General features: G+C 46.3%; 1 protein-coding gene across 4 annotated transcripts in view; it reads right to left on the bottom strand.

The window, feature by feature from the left end:
- atp8a1 (ATPase phospholipid transporting 8A1) overlaps positions 1-24605 on the bottom strand; it is a 508819-nt gene that overhangs the window by 171685 nt on the left and 312529 nt on the right. For all 4 annotated transcript variants that reach the window (XM_072496670.1, XM_072496671.1, XM_072496674.1 and 1 more), the window contains one exon: positions 6726-6864. In XM_072496670.1, the coding sequence (XP_072352771.1) occupies positions 6726-6864 (139 nt within the window). The remainder of the gene's footprint in view (positions 1-6725; positions 6865-24605) is intronic.

Consider the following 24605-nt stretch of genomic DNA (forward strand, 5'->3'; position numbering starts at 1 on the left):
ATGCCGCCCTAACCAGGACTAAGATAGATCTATATGGATTGAGTTAGAGGATATATTACCTTAATAGGAATACACTACTGGCAGCTGAAAAGTAAAAAAGAACTAAAGAAAGAAACATCGAAGCAATTTTGGTGAGTAGCAGACATTGAATAATCATGGCGATTTCAAATTATTTACAAATCACCTCAGGAAATAGCGAAGGAAGAAAAGGGGATCACGTTTTTCGTGTCTCCAAAGCTCCATTCTCACTCATTATGCAAGAGGTCCAACAAAAAAGAATCATCACTGGATATTGTAATGGGTAATGAACCAGAATAGAACAGTTAGAGTGGTCACAACATAGAAAGGTTCAAGATTAGGATCCAAAGTACATAGGACTAAATCAGAGCAAGACAAAGAGGTTGGAAAAGAGCAAATTATGAGGTAATAAGGGTGGAACAAAAGATGATAACCGGGAGAAAATGTTGCAAAGGAAAGCCAGAAAAAACATTTGAAACCTTTAAAAGGGTCACTAAAGTTCAAGAATAATGTATTCTATAAACATCACAAACCAAACAAGCCAATTACAGGGCATAATGGAGAAATAAACTAAACGAGAAACTGAATCTAAAGAAAAAGACATAAGGACTATATGAAAAGGACAGACGAAATATGAACTCAGGATGGAAGCTTAAAAACAAATCAGACACAAAGCGAAATTACCAAATTGAAGATTTCAAACTTTTACTGAAGATAAAAGAACATTCCAATACAAGATCAGCTTTAAAAGGTTAATACAATTGGGATAATAGGCAGAAAATAATTGACAAAGTACTGAAACTGAAAGAGGATTAAAACCTGGGTATGGATGATATGCACCCACACATACTCAAAGAAACTTGGAAGCAGACAGCAGAAGCTCTGGCTTATTTAAGAGAATGGGCAGTGCCCGAGGGTGTAAGTACAACTGAGGCTAAATTGACAGAGTGAACAGCGTACTGAAATCAGGAATTTGGTGACTGAGGGATTTCTAAGTGTTTGAAAGTCACATTGAGCAGAGTGGTACATTCCAGACTATTTGAGAATCATGGGTGAGAACAAAGTCATGCTGTGTGGTGCAGTTTGCAGGTTCTTCGCCATATGCCTTAACCTCTTCGTAGCTCCAGTCTGTGTAGTGGCTATTAAGGTCTCCAGTATAGACAGTGGGATGTAGTAGGATTGGGAAGACCTGCTGGTCCCAGTTAACACTAGGAAGCTTGTAGACATTTGCCATCCACAAGGCATCAATTTTGGTCATGTCAAGTATTCAGAACAGATGGACTGCACTGGCAATAGTTGCTTGGATAAATGTGGTACAGCCATGCTTAGGCTGGTGTTAGGAAAACAAAAGGTAGTTTTAAGGGATTTAGATTTGTATTGGTAAACGTTAGAAATAAGGTATAGTTTTAAGTGGGTTTAATTTAATGTTTTTGTGCCTGGAAGTGTAAACCTTATTGTCAGATTCACGCTGGACAAAGGTGCTTATAAGTGTGGGAGTTGGTTAAGTTCCTACTGTGGTTCGATTGTGGAGAGGTTTACTGCGTGAAGAGTAAATAAAAGCCTGAGAGAAGGAGAAGTAATTTCTTAGCAACTATGGCCTTGAGGGAGAAATGCTTTTAAGTTACAGTTTAGCTAATTTGAGAGCAGTTGGAGAAAGGCCCCGAGAGAGAAGGCAGGTCTCACAGCTCTGCTAGAAGCAGTTGATTTTAGAAGAGAGAACATCTCTCTCAGCCTTGCTACAATAAAAATCATACTGTGGGGTAATGGTTAAGAAAACATATGCCAGAAATATAAAGTCCAGCTAGTTAAGGAAACTGGAGAAATGAAGAGAAATGTCAAGAACTTTGGAGTTAAATGAACAGAGGCCAAGGTAGCATTCGGAAGAAGTCAAGGAAGAGTAAACAAAGTGTTCTGAGTTAGAGACAATTGCAATAACTAGAATTAAAGTTGGATAGCAGATTTCAGCGGTAGTTGAAACATCTGATGTCATTTTAATACATTCTGGGAATCGAGAGTTAAAACAATTATGAGCAGTTTGCACAGCAGTCAAGACAAAGACATTCTGAAGGGGTTGGTGTAAAATTCTGGACTGGCATCACTGTTAAAAGTGGATATTTAACAGTGTGCTTTTGGGAGTGGAGTTTGAGAACATTCACGTACCAATAAACTGGGGGGGGGGGGGGGGAGGGGGGCGGTGTTTGAGGAGACATCCATAAACATTCACTTGGGGTTCAGAGCGGAGAGTGCATTTGCCCAGTCATCTTGTACTTAAATCAGACTGTGTATTAATGGGACTATTGCAGATTAAGCTGTACTTTGTAATCCGTGTTACTCCTAAAACCTGTGAATAAGTGTTCAGCTCAAGGCATATTATATTATAATCCAATTTTTTCATGTTTAAGAAATGTTTTTTTTCCTTTTTATTAATACTAATTAGTGGTCCCTTTATCTGTTCCCTCCACGTTTTGTTAAAAAATTAAAAAATTATGGTCTTTTGAGCCAAGGTTCCATTCTGGGATCGTAGAACTGGGCAATATGATGGCATTTCTGGTTGAAACCTTGTACCTTTCAGCTTTATTTGATGGGAGATATGTTTTCATGAATGCAGATCACATTGATGTTTTATTGTTGGGTAAAGATGCTGACAAGATGTCTCTTGACCCCAGATAGCCCCTCAACATTGACTTGAAGGATGGGAAGTGCAGGATCAAAGGTACAGGAGCCAGAGGATTGCATATTACTGTAATTTCTCATCTAGCTCTCAGTAACTTCTCTTAAACTCTTTTCCTCAGCTCAGCTCTTGCTTTTCTCCTAAAACAATCTTGGAATATTCGTTACGTCAAATGCATTATGTAAGTGCACAATACTGTTGAAGCAACACACTCCACACCTGGAGCAGTGTGCAGTTTTGGTCTCCTTATCCGAGTAAGGATGTTCTTGTTGTAGAGGGAGTGTGGAGAATGCTTACCAGACTGATTCCTTGGATGGTGAGACTGACATGAGGGGAAATCGAGTTCAGAAGAATGAAGGGAAATCTCATAGGAACCTATAAAATTCTAACACGATGAGACAGGGCAGATGCAAGAAAGATGTTACAGATGGTGGGCATGTCCAGAACCACGGGTCACATTCTGAGGATACGGACCATTTAGTTCCTATAGGACTGAGATGAGAAAGAAATGTCTTCACCCAGAGAGATTGGCAAGTCGGTGGAATTCGTTATCACAGAAAGCAGTTGAGGCCAAAACATTGTAGGCATGATCCAACGGTCATGCCGCACCTGAAAAGCAGCTCGCCACGGCACAGTGTGGCTATTTTAAGCCAGGAGACCCCAATCCCAGGATCTACCTGGCTCGCAATGCCTTGCGAGATCTAATGTGATCTCGTGAGACTTTGCAATGTCAATCCTGCCCATTGTGGGTGGGATCACTATGAGCAAATCTACATATTAGAGCGATACAGCTCGTCAGTCATGTGCAGATTCTGGAGTTACCCAGGGGGTGGGGTCTATCTCCTTCGCCTCGGAGACCTCGAGCGAGCACCCTTCATACTGGTCTCCACAAACGGGGATCAAACGGAACAGCTTTCATGTGGGTCGCCCAGGGGATCGGAGGCCCCCAGGTACCTGCCCTTTGGACAGGGTGGTACCTGAGCACTGCTGCTGCCACTGAGGCAGTGCCAGCCTGGCACTGGCCAGGTGCCACTGCCAGGGTGCCAGATTGACACTGCCATGTGCCAAGCTTGCATTTTTTGTGCGCTGGCGATCAGGCTGGAGGTGATAGAGCGGGTGTGGGGGGTTACGTTGGGGGCCTCAGAGATTGGGACATAATTTATCTCTCACTGCACTGAGGAGTTCCAGCGAGTGGAGCTCCTCAGTACATATAATGGGCTGTGCGGGGCTCGGGCTGCACACTCCCTGCTTAGTCCCTTATCCAACGTGGGTGGCGTTTTATAGCCATGTTGCTGCTGCGAGCACTGGAAGACACGCGGCTAAACATGCTCGCTATGGGACTTGGTTCAAGGAATTAGATTTAGCTTTTGGGGTGAAAGTGATAAAGGATATGGGGGGGGGGGGACTATTGAGTTGGATGATCAGCCATGAATATAATGAATAGTGGAGAAGGCTTGAAGGGCCTACTCCTATTTTCTATGCTTCTGTGTTAACAGGAAAGTGGTCTACATCCTTGCAAGAGGTGTAACACAGGTTTTGTAACAATCCATTAAAAAGGCTCTCATAACGTCTTTGTGCTTCAGGTATATGAGACAATAATGTTCGTTAAATTATAGAATCTTAGACTGGTTTCAACACAGGTAGTCATTATTTGGCTTGCTGTACCTGTGCCAGATCTCTGCAAATTCAACTCACCTAGACCCAATCCTCTGCCTCTTCCCCGTAGGCCCAAGAATTCATTCTCTTATTATCTAATGCCCTGATGAAAGCCTCCTAGGCTTTATTCATTGCGGCATAAGAGTATAAGAACAAGGAGGCTGTGTTGAACTTGTTTAGTACAAGATGCTTGTTCGGCCTCAGCGGGAATACTGCATCAAGTTCTGGATGCCACACTTTTAGGAACAATTTGAAGGCATTGGAGTGAATGTGGAAAAGATGCACGAGAATGGTTCGATGGGTGAGGAATTTCCATTATGAAGACAGACCGGATAAGACAGCCCTGTTTTCCTTGGAGGAGAGAAGGCTGAGAGGAGATTTGATAGAGGTATTCAAAATCATGAGGGTTCTGGAAAGTGTAGATAGAGAGAAACTTTTGCCACTTGTGAAAGCATTGAGAAAGAGAGGACACAGATTTAATTTGAGAGGGGACACAGACATAATGGACGGAATGGCCTCATTCGGTGAATCTGTCTCACCACACTCCCTGGCAGTACATTCCAACTCCTAACTACTCGCTGCGCAAAAAGGTTTTTCTGCATATCACTTGGTTTTTGCCAATCACCTTAAATCAGTGTCCTCTGATTCTCAATTCTTCCACTGATGGAAGTAGCTTCTCTATGTTTCTGTCCAGATGATTTTGAGAAAATCTATCAAATTTCCTCTTCTCCAAGGAGAAGAGCCCCAGCTTCTCGAACTACCCATGTAACTGAAGTCCCTCTTCCCTGGAACCGTTCTATTGAATCTTTTCAGCAACCTCGCTAATGTCTTTAGATCCTTTCCAAAATGTAGTGCCTAGAATTAAACATAATACTTCAGCTGAGGCTGATCCAGTATTTTATACAGGTTCATCATAATAACAGAGAAAGAACTGCTCAATATGGCAACCTTGAATAGGCCACGAGTGGAAACCAGATTGAAAAATGCTCAGAAATTGTAACCGAATGGATGCAATGATCCTTAACCTTGGGCTCATGACTGCAAGAATGCAGCAAACCCTCCATTTGACAAACTGCTGCTTTGTCACCAGTTTGACTTCCATACAAACATATGAACAAGAGGCAGGCCATTCGGCCCCTTGTATCTGCTCTGCTAATTTATAAGATCATGGCTTATTTGATAGTAACCTCATATCTGCATCTCGCATACTTCTCCCTCCACTGTCTACAAATGGTGATACAGCTAGGCTGCAGCTTGGTGTGATTTAAACTCACGTCCCAAGTCCAGCAACATTACAACCAGACCATCACACATCCCTTTCGCACCCCCCAGTCCCCCGCAGCACTGCACAGTCCGCTTAAAGAAAGACTGGATCGACTGGGCTTGTACTCACTGGAGGTTAGAAGAATTAGAGGGATCTCATAGAAACATATAAAATCCTGATGGGACTGGACAGGCTAGATGCGGGAAGAATGTTCCCGATATTGGGGCTATCCAGAACTAGGGATCATAGTCTAAGAATAAGGGGTAAGCATTCAGGACTGAGATGAGGAAGAACTTCTTATCTCAGAGAGTTGTGAACTTGTGAAATTCTCCATGACAGAAAGCTGTTGGGGCCAGTTTGTTGGACATATTCAAGAGGGAGCTGGACATGGCCCTTGCGGCTAAAGGGATTAAGGGGTATGGAGAGAAAGCGGGAGTGGGATACTGAATTTGCATGATCAGCCATGATCATATTGAATGGTGGTGCAGGCTCGAAGGGTAGAATGGCCTACTCCTGCACATATTTTCTATGTTTCTATGTTAAGAGTTTTCAATTGTATTGATAAATGTTCATCATAAGGTTGGAAGAGTGCATTGTTTTTATTATTGCACATCAAGTATAAAAAATATAATGCAACTGAGATGAGAGCACTATATCGCGTTTTATATTGTGATACACTACTATATCACGGGATCAAAAGGTTTTGCCTCACAACTTTATATAAAGTTTGAGATTGTTTACAAAAGATGATTTTAGTCATTCATTTCTTCTCCACCTCCCCCCTCCTACAAAATAAAACTGAACAGGATATGATTTTACCACATTCTATAGCTTTGCCAATTAAAAAAATATCTGACTGTGTCTTCATCCAAGAAGGAGCATCCTTAAGATGAGTAAAAATCCAACATCAAACCGAGCTATGACAACTGTTCCTGACGAGAAGCTAGACATGACCCTCCCTTCTGATGAAAAGGTTCAGAGATTATTTGACTTCTAACAAAATAACCCAGTACTTTTGTTGCCATGTTTATCCAGAAGAGTATTGTATGAGGATGTGCATTTACAAATTAAACACAGCCTTCAGTAAAACACTATTAATTGTAACTCCAGCTGTACCTATATTAATAGCGGTTTCCTGCTTGTCTCCTGTCAGAATCCAAATTTTGATGTCTGCTTTGGATAATGTTTCTATGGTTTCAGGGACTTTGTCTTGCAGTCTATCTTCGATTGCTGTAGCTCCAAGCAACTGTAGATTCTATTAAAACGACAAGAAAAATAATTAGTAGCAGGACAAATAGATAAGCTTGTCAAAGGATTTATCTTTGAGATTACTGCACTAAATGCAACCATATGGATATGAGATTTTCATTTCTCAGCAAACTTGAATTTCACATTGGCGGACCCATCTCACCAACTACTCGTTTTAACCAAAATTAGCAATGCTCCCTCGTATGGCTCCACTTAACTCAGAGCTTTGCTTTTTACAGGTGAATGCCAGTGTGTCTTAATAGTACTGTACAATACCATGATTGGCAAAAGACCCTGAGGCAACAAGAAGAAAAAAAATGCAGTGAGTTATGATCTAGAGTGTACTTACTGTCTTAAAGGGTGGTGGAAGCAAATTCAATAATAAATTTCAAAATTAAATTGGGCAAATACTTGAAGAGCAACATTTGCAGGGCTATGGAAGATGATCAGTAGACTGGGACTAATTAAATAACTCTTTTAAAGAGTTGCCACATGTTTGATTGTGTTGTTTCATTCTATGATTCTATTTTCTCCAAGACCCCTTATAATTGTTGTTAGAGTTGCGTTCTACTAAACTATGTTTTTATATACAGAGAAAACCAAGCCTTTATTTCAAAAAACAGCGAAAGAAAATGTAAGTGAAGAGCAATTGTAGTCAAAATGCTAACCCATCTTTTCTCATGTGATAATGGAACAACTGTACATTTCTAGTAATTTACTATTTTAAATAATAAATTTATAACTATTCTAACCTTCAGTTTGTAAGTGGCCTAAATCAGTTTGGAGAATTTATCATGGAAAACAAGGAGATGGCAGATGAATTGAACAGGTATTGTGCATTAGTTTTCACTATAGAGGATACAAGTAACATCCCAGAAGCAGGCATAAACCAGGAAATGGAAGGAACTCAGGAAAATTAAAACAACAGAGAAGTGGTACTGAGTAAATTGTTGAAGCTGCGGACTGACAAGACCTCCGGTCTTAGCGGACTTCATCCTAGGGTCTTAAAAGTGTGTAGTGAAATAGTTGATGCATTGGTTGTAATTTTCTAAAACCGCTGAGATTCGGACAAGGTTCCATTAAATTTGGAAGAAGCAAATGTAACTCCATTATTCTTGGCCAAAGATGAGACTTTCGGTGACGGTGAGAAATCGCACATTGGCTGGTTCTCCTCCCGCGAACCTGAAAAGCAGACACAAACGACCTGAAAAACGCCTGCAAACCGAACAAATCATCCCCACAACATTAGCAGAACAACAGAAGAGAAAATGGATGCCAAATAAAAACCAGTCCAGGGGTCGAGCAGATACCAGGAGTGAGAGGGTCCGAGCAGCCGCACAAGAAGCCCCCCCCTCACCAGAGGATGGATGGATGGATGGTGTTGCTCTCAAGAGAGTTGAGGGAACATAGAAATGAGATAAAGTCGGACATCCAGGCTGCGGTGAAGGGCACGGTGGCCGAAGCTCTGGCGCACATGCAGTTGGCCCTGGAGAAAGCTGAAAAGAGACTGGAGTCCCAAGAGGCGATGATCAAAGACTTGGAAAGAGCTGCAACGGCAAGCGTGACCCGATCGTTGCCCTGGAAAAGTGGGTGGCCTGGCTGTTCGCGACACAAGACAGCCGGAAAGGAAAGTTGTAGACTAACAGAATCGGTCTTGCGAATCGTGGGCCTACCGAAGGGGATCGAAGGTAGGGTCCCCAAAAAATACGTGGTCCAAATGCTGGGTAACCAGGTGGGACAGGAGAGCTTCCCCAACCCACCAGTAGTAGACACAGCACACCGGATGCTCCGACCAAAGCTGGGAACCAGCCGAGGACGATAATTGCGAATATGCACCGGTACCAAGACAGGGAGAGAATCCGGTGTTGGGCCAAGCAGTCCAATAACTGCAGCTGGGAAGGCCATAAGATCTGGATATACCAGGGCCGAATTCAACAAAGCAAGGGCCCTGCTGTACAAGTACGCTGTTAGATTCGGAACGCTGTACTGAGCCAAGCTCTGGGTCACATACTAAGGCAAGGAACACTTTTTCACGGTTCCTGCAGATACTGACAGGACCGTTGCAGAGAGCGAGCTGGAAAAGCGGCAGCAAGGGAAGCGATGAGGAGCCCGCAGAGTGAGACTTTAACAACGCAATGTTTTAACCTGGGGGGGAGAAAAGAAAAGAGCACTCCCCCCACCTCCCCACCCCCATAGACTGCACAGCAGACACCAAACCATTGCCACAGCGGCCGCTTTACGTGGGAGAGCGTGTTCTTGTTTTGAAAAACGTAAGCAGTGAAAGAAGGAAGGAGGAGCTGAGTGCAGATTAGCACAGGGTAAGATGGGGGACAGAGTGGGTGGGGAGTCCAGACAACGGGTGACGGGAAAAAATACAACTACTCCTGGGAGGAGTGGGGGGGGGGGGGGGGCGCGTCCCCAGCAAGGGGGTAGGTGACTGGCAGGGTGAGGGGCAGATAACAGATGGGGGTAAAGCTGGGAAAGAAACAGGGGGAAGTGGGAAAAGGGGGAATTGGGCTATGGGAAGGGGGGGTGAGGAGAAAAAAAAAAAAAAGAGGACGGGGAGGGGGCATCGTCAGGGAGAAATAGGAAAGGTAAGATGGAGGACATTAGCTGGAGGGAGAAGGACTGACTGCCCGTAAGGAAGGGTTGGGTGGTTCAAACCTACCATTTCTGCTATGGGACGAGGGCCGGAGGGGTCGCCATTTTGTTAAATATGAGGACGATGTTCACGGCGACCAAGGCTGTTAACTTTGGACCCAGGGGAAGGACCCAGGGGAAGGACCGCTTGAAGAGCAGACAGAAAGATTCCAACTGCCAGCAGGCAACGAACTTAGGTACCTACAACTCAAAAACCTCCTACGAAAAGAAACAAGGACGCACACACAACCACAACAGTCACTGCTGGAGGACCTGCTGGACGTGGACATCTTAGGGAAAGGTAACTGTGGTGGCATGTATGGACGACTGCTGGACACCCAGCTGGACGAGACAAGGGAGAAGTGGTAGAAAGACCTGGGGTTTGAAATAGGGTGGGGTCTCTGGAACGAAGCACTGCACAGGGTCAATCCACCTCCACATGCGCAAGGCTAAGCTTAAAGTTGAAATTTCTCCAAATGGAGAAAATCAAATTCGCCATTCGTGGGTCGGAAGAAGGCTTCCACAAAACGTGGGAGCTATTCAATCGGTTGCTCCAAACTCTGCTTGTAGCCCACAACTAGGAACCAAAGATCAAGAGAGGGTAGCCAAGACACAGAAGGGAAGGAAGGATTGGGGGGAATCGAAGGAACTCAACCAAGCCCAACAGGGGAGCCAGTGGACAAAAAGATTGGGGGGGGGGGGGGGGGGGGGGTAATAGCAGCGGGAACCAGAGGGGAGAAAAGCAAATGGAAAACCGGCGGGGAGCGATCTGCTGGGGACCACGATTGCTATGGCAAATACTGCCAGGAAGGGATAAAAGGAAGGGAAGTGGAGACTGTGATGTATCCATGTAAATAGTTAAAACCAATCTTGATGTAAATAATTCTCGTATTACCCCTTATGTACTCTCTTGCGTAACTCACAGTTTGTTCATATTGATGTTTGTTTTGTACACCAAAAACCTCACAAAAACATTAAAAAAAAAAATCAAATTCTTGGTCAAAGATAGTATCATACCTCTTGAAAGAGATGCAGTTCCGGAATTAGAATCTATATGGTTGGAGGTGCGAAACAGGAAGGGAACTTGGAAGGGAACAAGGGTGAACTTGTTTGGTATTTACTGTAGACCTCCATATAGTAGGGAGGAAGTGGAAGAGAGCATTTGCAGACAGATTATGGAAACCTGCAGGGGAAGTCAGGTTGTGATAGTTGGAGATTTCAATTACCCCAAGGTACACTGGGAAACGGGTAGAGTGCGGGGCATGGAAGGGGAGAAATTCCTGCAGTGTGTGCAGGAGAACCTCTGGAATAGTACATTTCCAGTCCTACAAGGGGGAAAAGCTGTGCTGGATCTGGTCTTAGGAATGGAGGCAGGGCAGATGGAGAACATCAGAGTGGGAGAGCCAATAGGAAGTAGCGATCATAATATAATACGATTTAATTTTAAGTTAGAAAAGGATAAAAATCAATCACACTTAAGATCCCAGACTGGAAAGGGAAAGGTTTAGGGGTCTAAAAGTTGAACTGGCTGGTTGATGGTGGAAACACATTTGGTTGATAAAACAATGGATGAAAAATGGGAGACTTTCACAGGAGAGATGAATACGGTGCAAGCTAGGTATGTTCCGATAAGAAATAAATATGGGGTAGCCAAATCTAGAGTACTTTGGATGACTAAGGATATTGATGATAAAATAAGGAAGACAAAAGAGGCAGAGGATGCATGCTGGAATAATAATAGCAATAGAAATCAGGAAGAGTATCTCAAATGCAGGAGAGAGGCTAAGGCTGGAATAAGAACAAAAAAACTATGAGCAGGAGTAGGCCATCTGGCCCCTTGAGCCTGCTCCGCCATTCAATGAGATCATGGCTGATCTTTTGTGGACTCAGCTCCACTTTCCGGCCCGAACACCATAACCCTTAATCTCTTTTTTCTTCAAAATATGATCTATCTTTATCTTAAAAACATTTAATGAAGGAGCCTCTACTGCTTCACTGGGCAAGGAATTCAATAGATTTATAACCCTTTGGGTGAAGAAGTTCCTCCTAAACTCAGTCCTAAATCTACGTTTTAATATTTTATCATTTAAATAATAATCCCTTTTGCTTTTATTCCTACCAAAATGGATAACCTCACATTTGTCAACATTGTATTCCATCTGCCAGACCCTAGCCCATTCACTTAGCCTATCCAAATCCCTCTGCAGACCTCCAGTAGCCTCTGCACTTTTTGCTTTACCACTTATCTTAGTGTCGTCTGCAAACTTGGACACATTGCCCTTGGTCCCCAACTCCAAATCATCTATGTAAATTGTGAACAGTTGTGGGCCCAACACTGATCCCTGAGGGACACCACTAGCTACTGATTGCCAACCAGAGAAACACCCATTAATCCCCACTCTTTGCTTTCTATTAATTAACCAATCCTCTATCCATGCTACTACTTTACCCTTAATGCCATGCATCTTTATCTCATGCAGCAACCTTTTGTGTGGCACCTTGTTAAAGGCTTTCTGGAAATCCAGATATACCACATCCATTGGCTCCCCATTATCTACCGCACTGGTAATGTCCTCAAAAAATTCTACTAAATTAGTTAGGCACGACCTGCCCTTTATGAAGCCATGCTGTGTCTGCCCAATGGGACAATTTCCATCCAGATGCCTCACTATTTCTTCCTTGGTGATAGATTCCAGCATCTTCCCTACTACCAAAGTTAAGCTCACTGGCCTATAATTACCCGCTTTCTGCCTACCTCCTTTTTTAAACAGTGGTGTCACATTTGCTAATTTCCAATCCGCCGGGAGCACCCCAGAGTCTAGTGAATTTTGGTAAATTATCACTAGTGCATTTGCAATTTCCCTAGCCATCTCTTTTAGCACTCTGGGATGCATTCCATCAGGGCCAGGCGACTTGTCTACCTTTAGCCCCATTAGCTTGCCCATCACTACCTCCTTAGTGATAACAATCCTCTCAAGGTCCTCATCGGTCATAGCCTCATTTCTATCCGTCACTGGCATGTTATTTGTGTCTTCCACTGTGAAGACCGACCCAAAAAACCTGTTCAGTTCCTCACCCATTTCCTCATCTCCCATTATTAAATCTCCCTTCTCATCCTCTAAAGGACCAATATTTACCTAAGCCACTCTTTTTTGTCTTATATTTGTAGAAACTTTTACTATCTGTTTTTATATTCTGAGCAAGTTTAATCTCATAATCTATCTTACTCTTCTTTATAGCTTTTTTAGTAGCTTTTTGTTGCCCCCTAAAGATTTCCCAGTCCTCTAGTCTCCCACTAAGCATTGCCACTTTGTATGCTTTTTCCTTCAATTTGATACTCTCCCTTATTTCCTTAGATATCCACGGTCGATTTTCCCTCTTTCTACCGTCCTTCCTTTTTGTTGGTATAAAACTTTGTTGAGCACTGTGAAAAATCGCTTGGAAGGTTCTCCACTGTTCCACAACTGCTTCACCATAAAGTCTTTGATCCCAGTCTACCTTAGCTAGTTCTTCGCTCATCCCATTGTAATCTCCTTTGTTTAAGCACAAAACACTAGTGTTTGATTTTACTTTCTCACCCTCCATCTGTATTTTAAATTCCACCATTATTGTGATCGCTCCTTCCGAGAGGATCCCGAACAATAAGGAAGGCTAAGAGGAAGCATGAGGAAAGAATTGCAGGCTGTGCTAAAACAAAGAGCAACGTTTTCTTCAAACATATTAATGGTGAAAGATTAGTGAAGGATAGAGTGGGGCCCTTAAGGGACAAGCAGGGTAAACTGCTCACTGAAGCGGAGGGTATGGCAGTGGTACTAAACGAGTATTTTGCTTCGGTCTTTACCAAATTAGAAGATGGTGACAATGGCCCAGTTGAAAATGTGGGTGTTGGGACTTCCGGTGGCGGCTATGAGGGAGTACGTCGCGTATTTGGTGGCTCCCGCTCTGGCTGGACTTTTGAACCTTTCCCCCTGCCTTTTTTGCGTTTTTGAGCGCTGGCTTTGAAGGTGAAGTTAATCTGGCACTGGTTCCAAACATTGGTGTATGGAATGAAGAACCCCAAGGGACCGAAAAGGGAGAAATAAGAAGACAAGCAAGGGCTGGGTGGAGATTGCAGCAGAAGACAATATGGCTGATGTTCAGATCCCTGCTGTGACGGCCCAACCATCAATGGAGGAGTTTATGCAGATCATTCAAGGTGGCTTCGCTAGGCAGAAACGGGACTGTCTTGATCCGATAAAGGAATCGATCGATCGGTTAGAGCGCAGGCTGGATGCCCAGGATCGGACGGTTCAGAAGTTGGAGAAAGCGCTGGCGGACCAGGAGGAGCACCAAACAGTGGTTGAGCTGGAGGTGGGGTTGCTGAAGCATCAGCAAAAAAGGCTGCTGGAGAAGGTAGAAGACCTGGAGAATAGAGCTCGCCGGCAGAACTTAAGAATTGTCGGTCTCCCAGAGGGGGCTGATGCTGGCGAGTACGTTTCAGAAGCTTCTGGGGGAGGGGGCTTTTTGGAGGTGGACAGGGCGTACAGAGCGCTGGTGAGGAAGCCGCGGCCAGGGGACCCCCCCCCACCCCCCAAGAGTGATGGGGGTCCGGTTCCACAGGCTCCTGGACAAAGAGTGTGTTCTCCAGTGGGCCAAGCGTACGCGGAGCTGCAAATGGGACAACAGCATTTTGCATGTTTACCAGGATCTGAGCGTGGAGGTGGCCAGAAGGAGGGCAGGGTTTAACCAAGTTAAGGCGATCCTGTTCAAGAAGCGGGTGAAATCTGGACAGTTATACCCGGCGCGTCTTTGGGTTACGCACGAGGACCAGCACCATTACTTTGAGTCGCCCGAAGATGCAATGGACTTTGCTAAGAGGAAAGGGCTGGTGCTGAACTGAGAACTTTTTGTTTTAAGTTACAACTTTTTGAGTGATGTTTATATGTTTCTATTGTCATTTCTCTTCTGTATTTGAGTTTGGTTGAAGAAGGGGGAAGTAAAAGTTATTTGGTTTCTGTGGGTTTTCGGTGTTTTGGTGGGGGTGGCTGGTGGGGCTTTTTACTTTGTATTACTTTGATTTACACTATTGGGGGATGGTTTCTGTGTGTTTTTCTTTTTGGGCTGTCTCTTATGTTAATTGGGCGATTCTTTGGGGTTGGTTTGATGAGGGAAGTGGTTTTGATGGGCGGGAGGGAAGGGAGTGAGGGAACAATAGGTGGGAGACTTCTTGGCGTCGGAGGAGGGGGCCACCAGGGTGAGTGAGTCTACGGAAGCAAAGTGGGGGGGGGGGTGCATATGATTAATCTATGGCAGGGGTTAGATTACAAAATGTTGTTGCTGGGGGGGTTACTCTGCTGACGAGGGAGGGACTTAGGTTTCGGGACAGAGAGGAGGTCGGTGGTGGGGGCTGCCAGGAGGCGGGCCGATGAAGGTGCGGAGCATGGGCTGGTGGCGGGCACAGGAAAGGGGATGGTTGATCGGCGGATGGGGGGGGCATGGTGCCCCTCAACTAGACTGATCACCTGGAATGTTAGAGGGTTGAATGGGCCGGTCAAGAGGGCACGTGTGTTCGCGCATCGGAGATCTATGAAGGCGGACGTGGTAATGTTGCAGGAGACACACCTGAAAGTGGCGGATCAAGTCAGGCTAAGGAAGGGTTGGGTCAGTCAGGTCTACCAAGACTAGAGGGGTTGCGATTTTGATCAACAAGCGGGTGCAATTTGAGGTGGGCAGTATAATCTCGGACGGGAGGGGGGGGGCGTTATGTCTTGGTTCGTGGTAAGCTAGAGGGGAGGAAGGGAGTCTTGGTTAATGTATACTCGCCAAATTGGGATGACGTGGAATTTGTAAAGAGGTTGCTGGGGAAGATGCCGGACCTGGACTCGCACAAGGTGGGCTATGGGAGGGGATTTTAATACAGTCATCGACCCTGGCCTGGACCGGTAGTGTTCAAAAACGGTGAGGGTGCCAGCAATGGCAAAGGAACTGATAGGGTCCATGGAGCAGATGAAGGAGGTGAGGGGGTCGACCCATGGAGGTTTAGGCAGCCGAAGGGGAAGGAGTTTTCTTTTTATTTGCATGTTCACAAGGTTTATTCCCGGATAGACTTTTTCATTTTGAGCAGGGATTTACTGGCAGGGGTGGTGGACACGGGGTACTCGGCCATCACTATTTTGGATCATGCCCCACACTGGGTGGAACTGCAGGTTAGTGAGGAGAGCTTCAAGCGTCCGCAATAGGGTTGTTGGCGTACGAGGCAGTGTGCGAGAGGCTGAGGAAGTGCATGCAGAATTACCTGCAGGTTAATGACACGGGGTAAGCCTCAGCAGCGGTGGTCTGGGAGGCGCTGAAGGCAGTGGTGAGTGGGGAGCTGATTTTGATCCGGGCTCATAGGGACAGGACGTATAGGGCAGAAATGGACCGACTGGTTAAGGAGATCTTACAGATCGACAGGTGGTATGCGGTGACCACGGGGTGGAGCTCTTAAGGGAACGTCGGAGGCTGCAGGCTGAGTTCGGGGTGTTGTCCACAGGTAAGGCAGTGGAGCCGCTTAGAAAGGCGAGGGGTGCATTTTACGAACATGGGGGGGTGGGGAAGGCCAGCAGAATGCTTGCACAGCAGCTAAGGAAAAGGGAGGCGGCCAGGGAAATAGAGAGGATGGATGATGGGGATGGGAACTTGGTAGGGGAGCCGGCGGGACTAAACAGGGCGTTCAGGGACTTTTACAGTAGACTATCGCTCGGAACCCCCCACGGGGCCCGAGGGGATGAGACGCTTTTTGGACGGACTGACCTTCCCAAGGGTGGGTAGGGAGCTGGTGGATGGGCTGGGGGCCCCGATTAGGCCGAAGAAATAGTTGAGGGCTTGAAGGCAATGCAGTCGGGTAAAGCCCCGGGGCCAGATGGGTACCTGGTGGAGTTCTATAAAAAGTTCTTGGGGATTTTAGGGCCGTTGCTGTTCAAGGTTTTCAATGAGGCGAGGGACAGAGGGGTGCTGCCCCGACGGTGTCACAGGCCACTATTTTGTTGATATTGAAGCAGGACAAGAACCCGGAGCTATGCGGGTCATATAGGCCGATCTCCCTGCTTAATGTGGATGCCAAGTTGCTTACCAAAATTTTGGCCTCCAGGATTGAAGTTGTGTGCCGGATGTGATTATGGAGGATCAAACCGGGTTTGTCAAGGGCAGGCAGTTGGTGGCCAATATAAGAAGGCTGCTTAATGTGATTATGATGCCCCCGGAGAGTAGGGACGTTGAGGTTGTTGTGGCAATGGATGCGGAAAAGGCGTTCGACCGGGTGGAATGGGACTATCTATGGGAGGTGCTGGGACGATTTGGGTTCGGTAAGGGCTTTATTGACTGGGTCAGGCTGCTGTACCAGGCCCCGGAGGCTAGTGTAAGGACGAATAGGACGACCTTGGACTATTTTAGACTGTACCGGGGGACAAGCAGGGCCGCCCCCTCTCCCCACTGTTGTTTGCGTTAGCAATAGACCCAATGGCAATTGCTCGGAGAGCTTCAAGGGGCTGGTTCGGGGAGGAGTGGAACATAGAGTCTCGCTGTACGCGGACGACCTGCTTTTATACATATCGGATCCAGGGGCAGGGATGGGCAAAATTATGGCGATTTTGGGGGAATTTAGCCGGTTTTTGGGGTATAAACTGAATATGACAGAGTGAGATGTTTGTAGTCCAGGCGAGGGGTCAGGAGGGTCGGCTGAGGGAGCAGCTGTCTAGGTTAGTAGGGGACAGTTTCCGGTACTTAGGGATACAAGTGGCGCACAACTGGGGCCGGATACACAAGTTGAACAGATGAGGGGCGAGTTCCAGAGATGGGATGCGCTCCCGCTGTCTTTAGCTGGGAGAGTGCAGACGGTGAAAATGACGTTCATATTGAGATTTCTGTTCGTATTTCAGTGTCTCCCAATTTTCATCCCATGGTCCTTTTTTTAAGAGGGTTAATAAAATCATCCTGGGCTTTGTGTGGGCGGGGTAAGTCCCCGCGAGTGAAGAAGGTGATGCTCGAGCGGAATCGGGGGAAGGAGGGGGGCTTGCGCTGCCGGATTTTAGTAATTATTACTGGGCGGCTAACATAGCCATGATAAGGAAGTGGGTGGTGGGGACGGGGTCGGTTTGGGAGCGGATGGAGGCAACTTCATGTAGAGGCACCAGTCTGGGGGCATTGATAACGGCCGGCGAGGTACTCCACCAGCCCTGAGAATCTGGGGTCAGTGGAGGAGGTACGCTGGAGCAGTGGGAGCATCGGTCTGGTCCCCAATATGTGACAATCACCGGTTTGCCCCGGGGAGCTTTGATGGGGGGTTCGGAGTATGGCGAAAAGCGGGAATTGAGAAGACGGGGGACTTGTTTTTAGAGGGGAGCTTCCCTAGCTTGAGGGTGCTGGAGGAGAAGTTTGGGTTGGCAAGGGGGAACGAATTTAGATATTTACAGGTGCGGGACTTTCTGCGCAGGCAGGTATCATCCTTCCCACTAAGGGGGATCCTGGACAGGGTAGCGTCTAGGGGATGGGTGGGAGAGGGGAGTGTCTCGGTCATCTACAAAGAACTCATGTGGGTGGAGGAGACGCAGACCGAGGAGCTGAAGTGTAAGTGGGAGGAGGAGCTTGGTGGCGAGTTAGAGGATGGCTTCTGGGCGAACGCGTTGCGCAGAGTCAACGTGACCACAACATGTGCCAGGCTCAGCTTGATCCAATTCAAGGTGGTCCACCGGGCCCACATGACAGTGGCCCAGATGAGTAGATTCTTTGCCCAGAGTATTGAAAACAAGAATGGCAATGAGTCCAGAGGTGGCGATTTTCGGGGTGTCGGAAGACCCGGAAATCCAGGAGGTAAAAGAGGCAGATGTTCTGGCCTTTGCTTCCCTGGTAGCCTGGAGACGGATACTGCTAGCTTGGAGGAACTCAAAACCCCTGAAGTCAGAGACCTGGCTAACTGACATGGTGAGCTTTCTCGGCCTGGAAAGGATTAAGTTCGCCTTGAGAGGGTCATTATTAGGGTTTGCCTGGAGGTGGCAACCATTCATCAACTTCTTCGTGGAGAATTAATCGTCAGCTGGGGGGGGGGGGGGGGGGGGGGGGGAGAGGGGGGGTTAGGGTAGAGTAGAATAGGGGGTCAATTAGGCGGGTCTTGGCGGGATGGGAGTCGGTGATTGCACTATGTCTATTGTTCTTTGTTCTTATACTGTTGCTGTTTGTAATGTCAAAAATAGATAAAGAAAAGATGCTCAAGAGTCTGGCAGCACTCTAAGTAGAGAAGTCGCCAGGCCCAGATGGGATGCATCCTAGATTACCGAGATAGGTAAGGGAGCATATTGCGGAGCCGTGGACAGAAATTTCCCAGGCCTCTCTGAATACAGAATTAGTCCCGGGGACTGGAGGATTGCAAATGTGGTGCCATTGTTTAAGAAAGGGGCAAAGGATAACCCAGGAAATGACAGACTTGTCAGCTTGATATCAACAGTGGGAAAACTGATGGAGGCCATAATATGAGAAGAGAAATATACACTCAGAGAAAAACAAATTAATACTAGACAGTCTACACGGCTTTGCCAAGGGGAGGTCATGTCTGACAAATTTGTCCATGAAGAGGTGATACAGGCGTTGATGAAGGTAGTGCCATGGATGTTGTATATTGAGACTTTCAGAAAGCATCTGATACAGTGCTACATGGCAGATTGGTTAGCAAATAAAAATGTTTGAGATTAATGGGGTCCTTGGCAGCATTGATTAGACATTGGCTAAGAGATAGAAAACAGAAGGTAGGTATAAGTGGGCATTTCTCAGACTGGAGACGAGTTGAAAGTGGTGTTCCCCAGGGCTCAGTGCTGGGACCCTTTCTTTTTCTGATTTATATAAATGATTCAGAAGTGGATGTTGTGGGCAAAATATCTAAATTTGCTGATGATACTAAACTAGGGAAAATAGTGAATTATGAGGATGATGCTGAGCAACTTCAGAGGGATGTTGACAATTGGCCAAATGGGCAGACACCTCGCTGATGAACTTCAATGCAGTGAAATGTGAGGTAATGCATTTTGGTAGAAGAAACATGGGGAGATAATACAGGTTCTACAGTACAACTTTGAGGGGAGCACAGGAGCAGAGGGGCCTTGGGGTTCAAGTGCATAATTCTCTGAACGTCATCAGGCAAGTTGAAACAGTTGTTAAGAAGGCTTATAGCATCCTTGGGTTTATAAATAGAGGCATAGAATATAAAAGTAAGAAAGCGATGCTACATCTCTACAAATCATTGGTCAGACCACATTTGGAGTATTATGTTATGTTCTGGACACCTTATTTAAAGAGTGATGTTAAAGCACCGGAGAGTGCAGAGGAGATTTACTGGATTTATACAGGAATGAGGTATTTTAGTTACAAGGCAAGACTGGAGAACTTGGGCTTGTTCTCCTTGCAGCAGAGAAGATCAAGAGGCAACCTTATTGAGGTGTTCAAAATTATGAACAATTTTGACAGGGTAAAGAAGGATATTCTGTTTCCACCCGTTGGTATGTCGGTGACTAAGGGTTACGATGTCAAGATGGTCAGCAAGAGAGGAGTGAGATGAGGAGAAAATTCTTTACTCAAGAGTTGTTGGGTTTGAAATTCCATAGGTGGATTCCATAAGAGGTTTCGAAAGAGAGCTGGACACATATTTGAAAGTGATTAATTGAGACTATGGAGATAGGGCTGGAGAATAGGACTAGCTGGGTAGGTTTTTTGGAGGCTTGTGTGGACACAATGGGCCAAAAGGCCTGCTTCATTGCTGTAAATAACAAACTATTCAAAAAGAGAGTGAGACAGAAAGCTGGAAACTACAGGCCAGTTAGCTTAACATCTGTCATAGGGAAAATGTTAGAATCAATGTTAAAGGGATTACAGCATGGCACTTGGATAAGCAAGGTAATCAACAGAGTCAACATAATTTTGTGAAAGTTAAATAATGTTTAACCAACTTATGTTTAAGGAAGTGCCATATGCTATGGATAAAGGTGAACCGGTGGACGTACTGTACTTCGATTTTCAGAAGGTAAGTGCCACATAAAAAGTTATTGCTGGAAAAAAAGTTCATGGCATCGGGGGTTGGCTTGGATAGAAAATTGTCTGGCTAACAGGGAGCAGACAGAAGGTACAAGTGGTTCTTTTTCAGGTTGGCAAGACGTAACGAGTGGTTTGCCACAGGGATCAATGCTGGCACCTGAACGGTTTACAAATTATGTAAATGATTTGGTTGAAAGGATAGTTGCTAAATTTGTTGATGACACAAAGATAGGTAGGAAAGTAAGTTGTGAAGAGGACAGAAGGAGGCGACAAAAAGATATGGATAGGTCCGGGGAGTAAGCAAAGATTTGGCAAGTGGCGTATAATGTGCGAAAATGTGAAATTGTCCATTTTGGCAGGAAGAATTAAAAACAAGCATATTATCAAAACGGTGAAAGATTGCAGAGTTCTAAGGTGCAGAGGGATCTGGGTGCCCGAGTGCATGAATCACAAAAGACCAGTATGCAGGTTATAGCAAGTAATTGGGAAAGCTAATAGAATGTCATCATTTATTGTGAGGAGAATTAAATACTAAAGTAAGGAGGTTAGGCTATGGTTGTACAGGACACTGGTAAGATCACAGTTGGAGTACTGTGTACAGTATTCATCACCTTATTTAAGAAAAGATGTAAATGCATTGGAAGCCGTTCAGAACAAGCTTACCAGGTTAATACCCAGAATGGGTCGGGTGTCTTATGAGAAAAGATTTGACAGGCTGGGCTTGTATCTCCTGGAGTTTAGAAGAGTTTAGGAGAGAATGTTTCCTCTTGTGGGAGAATCCAGAACAAGGGCCTACGGTTTAAAAATAAGGGGTCGCCCATCCAAATCGAGAAGAAGTGAATTATTTTTTCACTGGAGGGTGGTGTGTCTTTAGAACTCTTCCTAAAAAGGTGTTGGGTGCGGAGCCTTTGAATATTTTTAAGGTAGATGTGGCTAGATTCTTGGTAAACGAGGGAATAACAAGCTATCGGAGGCAGGATGCAGATTGAGGTTATCAGATCAGCCAAGATCTTATTAACTGGTGCAGCAGGCTCAAGGGGCTGAATGGCCTACTGATGCTCCTTGTTCATTATTTTCAGTAAAAAAAATATATTTACTGTGGCGTTGGATTAATCCAATTCATCTCCTGCATAGCTTCCGTCCCTGAGTAACCTATAAACGAGACTTTCTATGCTTTAATACTGCCACCTTCTGGCAGATTTACTATTACCCAAGTCAGTCATGTTATTCAGAATATTTTTATGTCTACCTATTACTCCATCAGAATAGTTTTTAAACTGCTCAATGCAAGTTTTAAAACACTGGATATAATTTTTTCAAAGCAGAAATAAAGTTCATAAATCCTCAAAACAAATTCATAACATAATCCGAAATGTTCAGTGTGCTTTACATTCTGGCTGCGATTCTCTGGAAAGATTTCTAAGTGTGGTAGCGAGAGGGACTTGCCGCAAGCTTCACAAGACAGATAGCAACAATGGCGCCGAGGAAACCGGCCTCAAGATACGGGGATGCTGACCTGGGGAGGCTGCTAGCCGCTGTCGGAGGGCTGCTGGATCCCAGGACCCAGCTGGATCCAGCCTGATGCTGAGCCTGTGGTACAGGGGTACCTGGAGCTGGTGGAGATGATAGGGAGCGGCCGGGACATTCAGAGGTAGATGTCAGCATCGGTCCAGCAGAGCTGATTACAGTCCCAGTGGCAACGGGCGCAGGAGGTGGCACCGGCCAGGCATAGCACTGAGGCCAACACTGCTGGGGTGGCAAACGCAGTGGAGAGCCTAGTGCATGACGTTGGAACCATTAGTGAAAGTGTCTAAGGCAACGCACCGTCGGTGATGTCCATGGCTGAGGGTCTCGGAAGAATGTCTGACTCACTGGGGGATGTCACCCAATACCAGGCTAACGTTGGTGAAGTTCTGCAGGACATGTCCCGCTCTCAGATTGGCATGGCCGAGGCGCTGCGGAGTTTGTCGCAGTCAGAGGAGCATCACCGAGGGCCTCGATACCTTGGTGCAGACCATGGGGAACCGCCAGGGCAGAGCCAGATGATGTAGGGGCAGCCAGTGCTCGAACTAGCTGCCCTCCATCCAAAGGTGAACGCCAGGGCTCTATGGCACCAACTGGGAAGAGGAGGTGCTGAGTGCCAACCCTGACCCATCCCATGGGGCGGCGACGGTGGCCACCAGTTCCCCAGAATTCCACCCCTCTGATGAGGCCACGTCTCGGAGTCAGCACATGGGACAGGGCGTCATGGCTGTGCATGTGCAGTTAACAAGCGAGCCGGGCCCCCTGGCCCCAGAGGACGCTCGCCAAGGGCATCGAAGGCCGTAGGACAAGGTAAGCAGCTGGCTGCCTCCACCACTGATGTGTATCCTGGGGAGACACCTAGATGTAGTGAATTGGATTGGATTTGTTCTTTGTCTCGTGTACAGAGGTACGGTGAAAAGTATTTTTCTGCGAGCAGCTCAACAGATCATTAAGTATATGAAAAGTAAAGGAAATAAAAGAAAATACATAATAGAGCAACACAAGGTATACAATGTAACTACACAAGCACCGGCATCGGATGAAACATACAGGGGTGAAGTGTTAATGAGGTCAGTCCATAAGAGGGTCATTTAGCAGTCTGGTAAGAGCGGGGAAGTTGTTGTTTTTGAGTCTGTTCGTGCGTGTTCTCAGACTTCTGGATCTCCTGCACGATGGAAGAAGTTGGAAGAGTGAATAAGCCGGGTGGGAGGGGTCCCCAGGCAGCGGGAGGTGTAGATGGAGTCAATGGATGGGAGGCACGTTTGTGTGATGGACTGAGCTGTGTTCACGACTCTCTGAAGTTTTTTGCGGTCCTGGGCCGAGCAGTTGCCATACCAGGCTGTGATGCAGCCAGATAGGATGCTTTCTATGGTGCATCTGTAAAAGTTGGTAAGAGTTAATGTGGACATGCCGAATTTCCTTAGTTTCCTACTTTCTTGGTGGTAGCGCAACGTGAGTGGACCAGGACAGATTTTTGGCGATGTGTACCCCTAGGAATTTGAAACTGCTAACCATTTCCACTTTGATGCTGACAGGGGTGTGTACAGTACTTTGCTTCCTGAAGTCAATGATCAGCTCTTTAGTTTTGCTGGCATTGAGGGAGAGATTGTTGTCGTTACACCATTCAACTAGGCTCTCAATCTCCCTCCTGTATTCTGACTCGTCGTTATTCGAGATCCGGCCCACTCTGGTCGCATCGTCAGCAAACTTGGAGATGGGAGTTGGAACCAAATTTTGCCACGCAGTCGTGTGTGTACAGGGAGTAGGGTAGGGGGCTAAGTACGCAGCCTTGTGGGGTCCCGGTATTGAAGACTATTGTGGAAGAGGTGTTCTTGTTTATTCTTATTGGTTGTAATCGGTGGATCAGAAAGTCGAGGATCCAGTTGCAGAGTGAGGGGCCAGGTCCTAGGTTTTGGAGCTTTGAAATGAGCTTGGTTGGGATTATGGTGTTGAAGGCGGAGCTGTAGTCAATAAATAGGAGTCTAATGTAGGAGTCCCTGATGTCAAGATGCTCTAGGGATGAGTGTAGGGCCAGGGAAATGGCATCTACTGTGGACCAGTTGCAGCGGTATGCGAACTGCAATGGATCAAGAAGTTCTGGGAGTATGGAGGTGATGAGTTTGATGGCCAACCTCTCGAAGCACTTCATTACCACTGAAGTCAGGGCCACCGGACGGTAGTCATTGAGGCAAGTTACCTGGTTCTTCTTTGGCACCGGTATGATGGCGGTCTTCTTGAAGCAGGTGGGGACCTCGGAGTGGAGTAGGGACAGGTTAAAGATGTCCGCGAACACATCTTGTCAGCTGGTCCGCACAGGCTCTGAGTGCACGACCAGGGATCCCGTCCGGACCCGTGGCCTTCCAAGGGTACACTTTCAGGAAGGCCGATCTGACTTCGGAAGCTGTAATGGTGGGTATGGGTGAGTTATGGGCTGCTGGGGCACTCGACAGCGGATTGTTGGTTTCCTGCTCGAACCGAGCATAGAATGCATGGAGTTCATCGGGGAGGGGTGCGCTGCTGCCGGAGGTACTGCTCGGCTTCGCTTTGTAG

The sequence above is a fragment of the Scyliorhinus torazame genome, chromosome 3 (genome assembly GCF_047496885.1).
Source record: "Scyliorhinus torazame isolate Kashiwa2021f chromosome 3, sScyTor2.1, whole genome shotgun sequence".
NCBI lineage: Eukaryota > Metazoa > Chordata > Chondrichthyes > Carcharhiniformes > Scyliorhinidae > Scyliorhinus > Scyliorhinus torazame.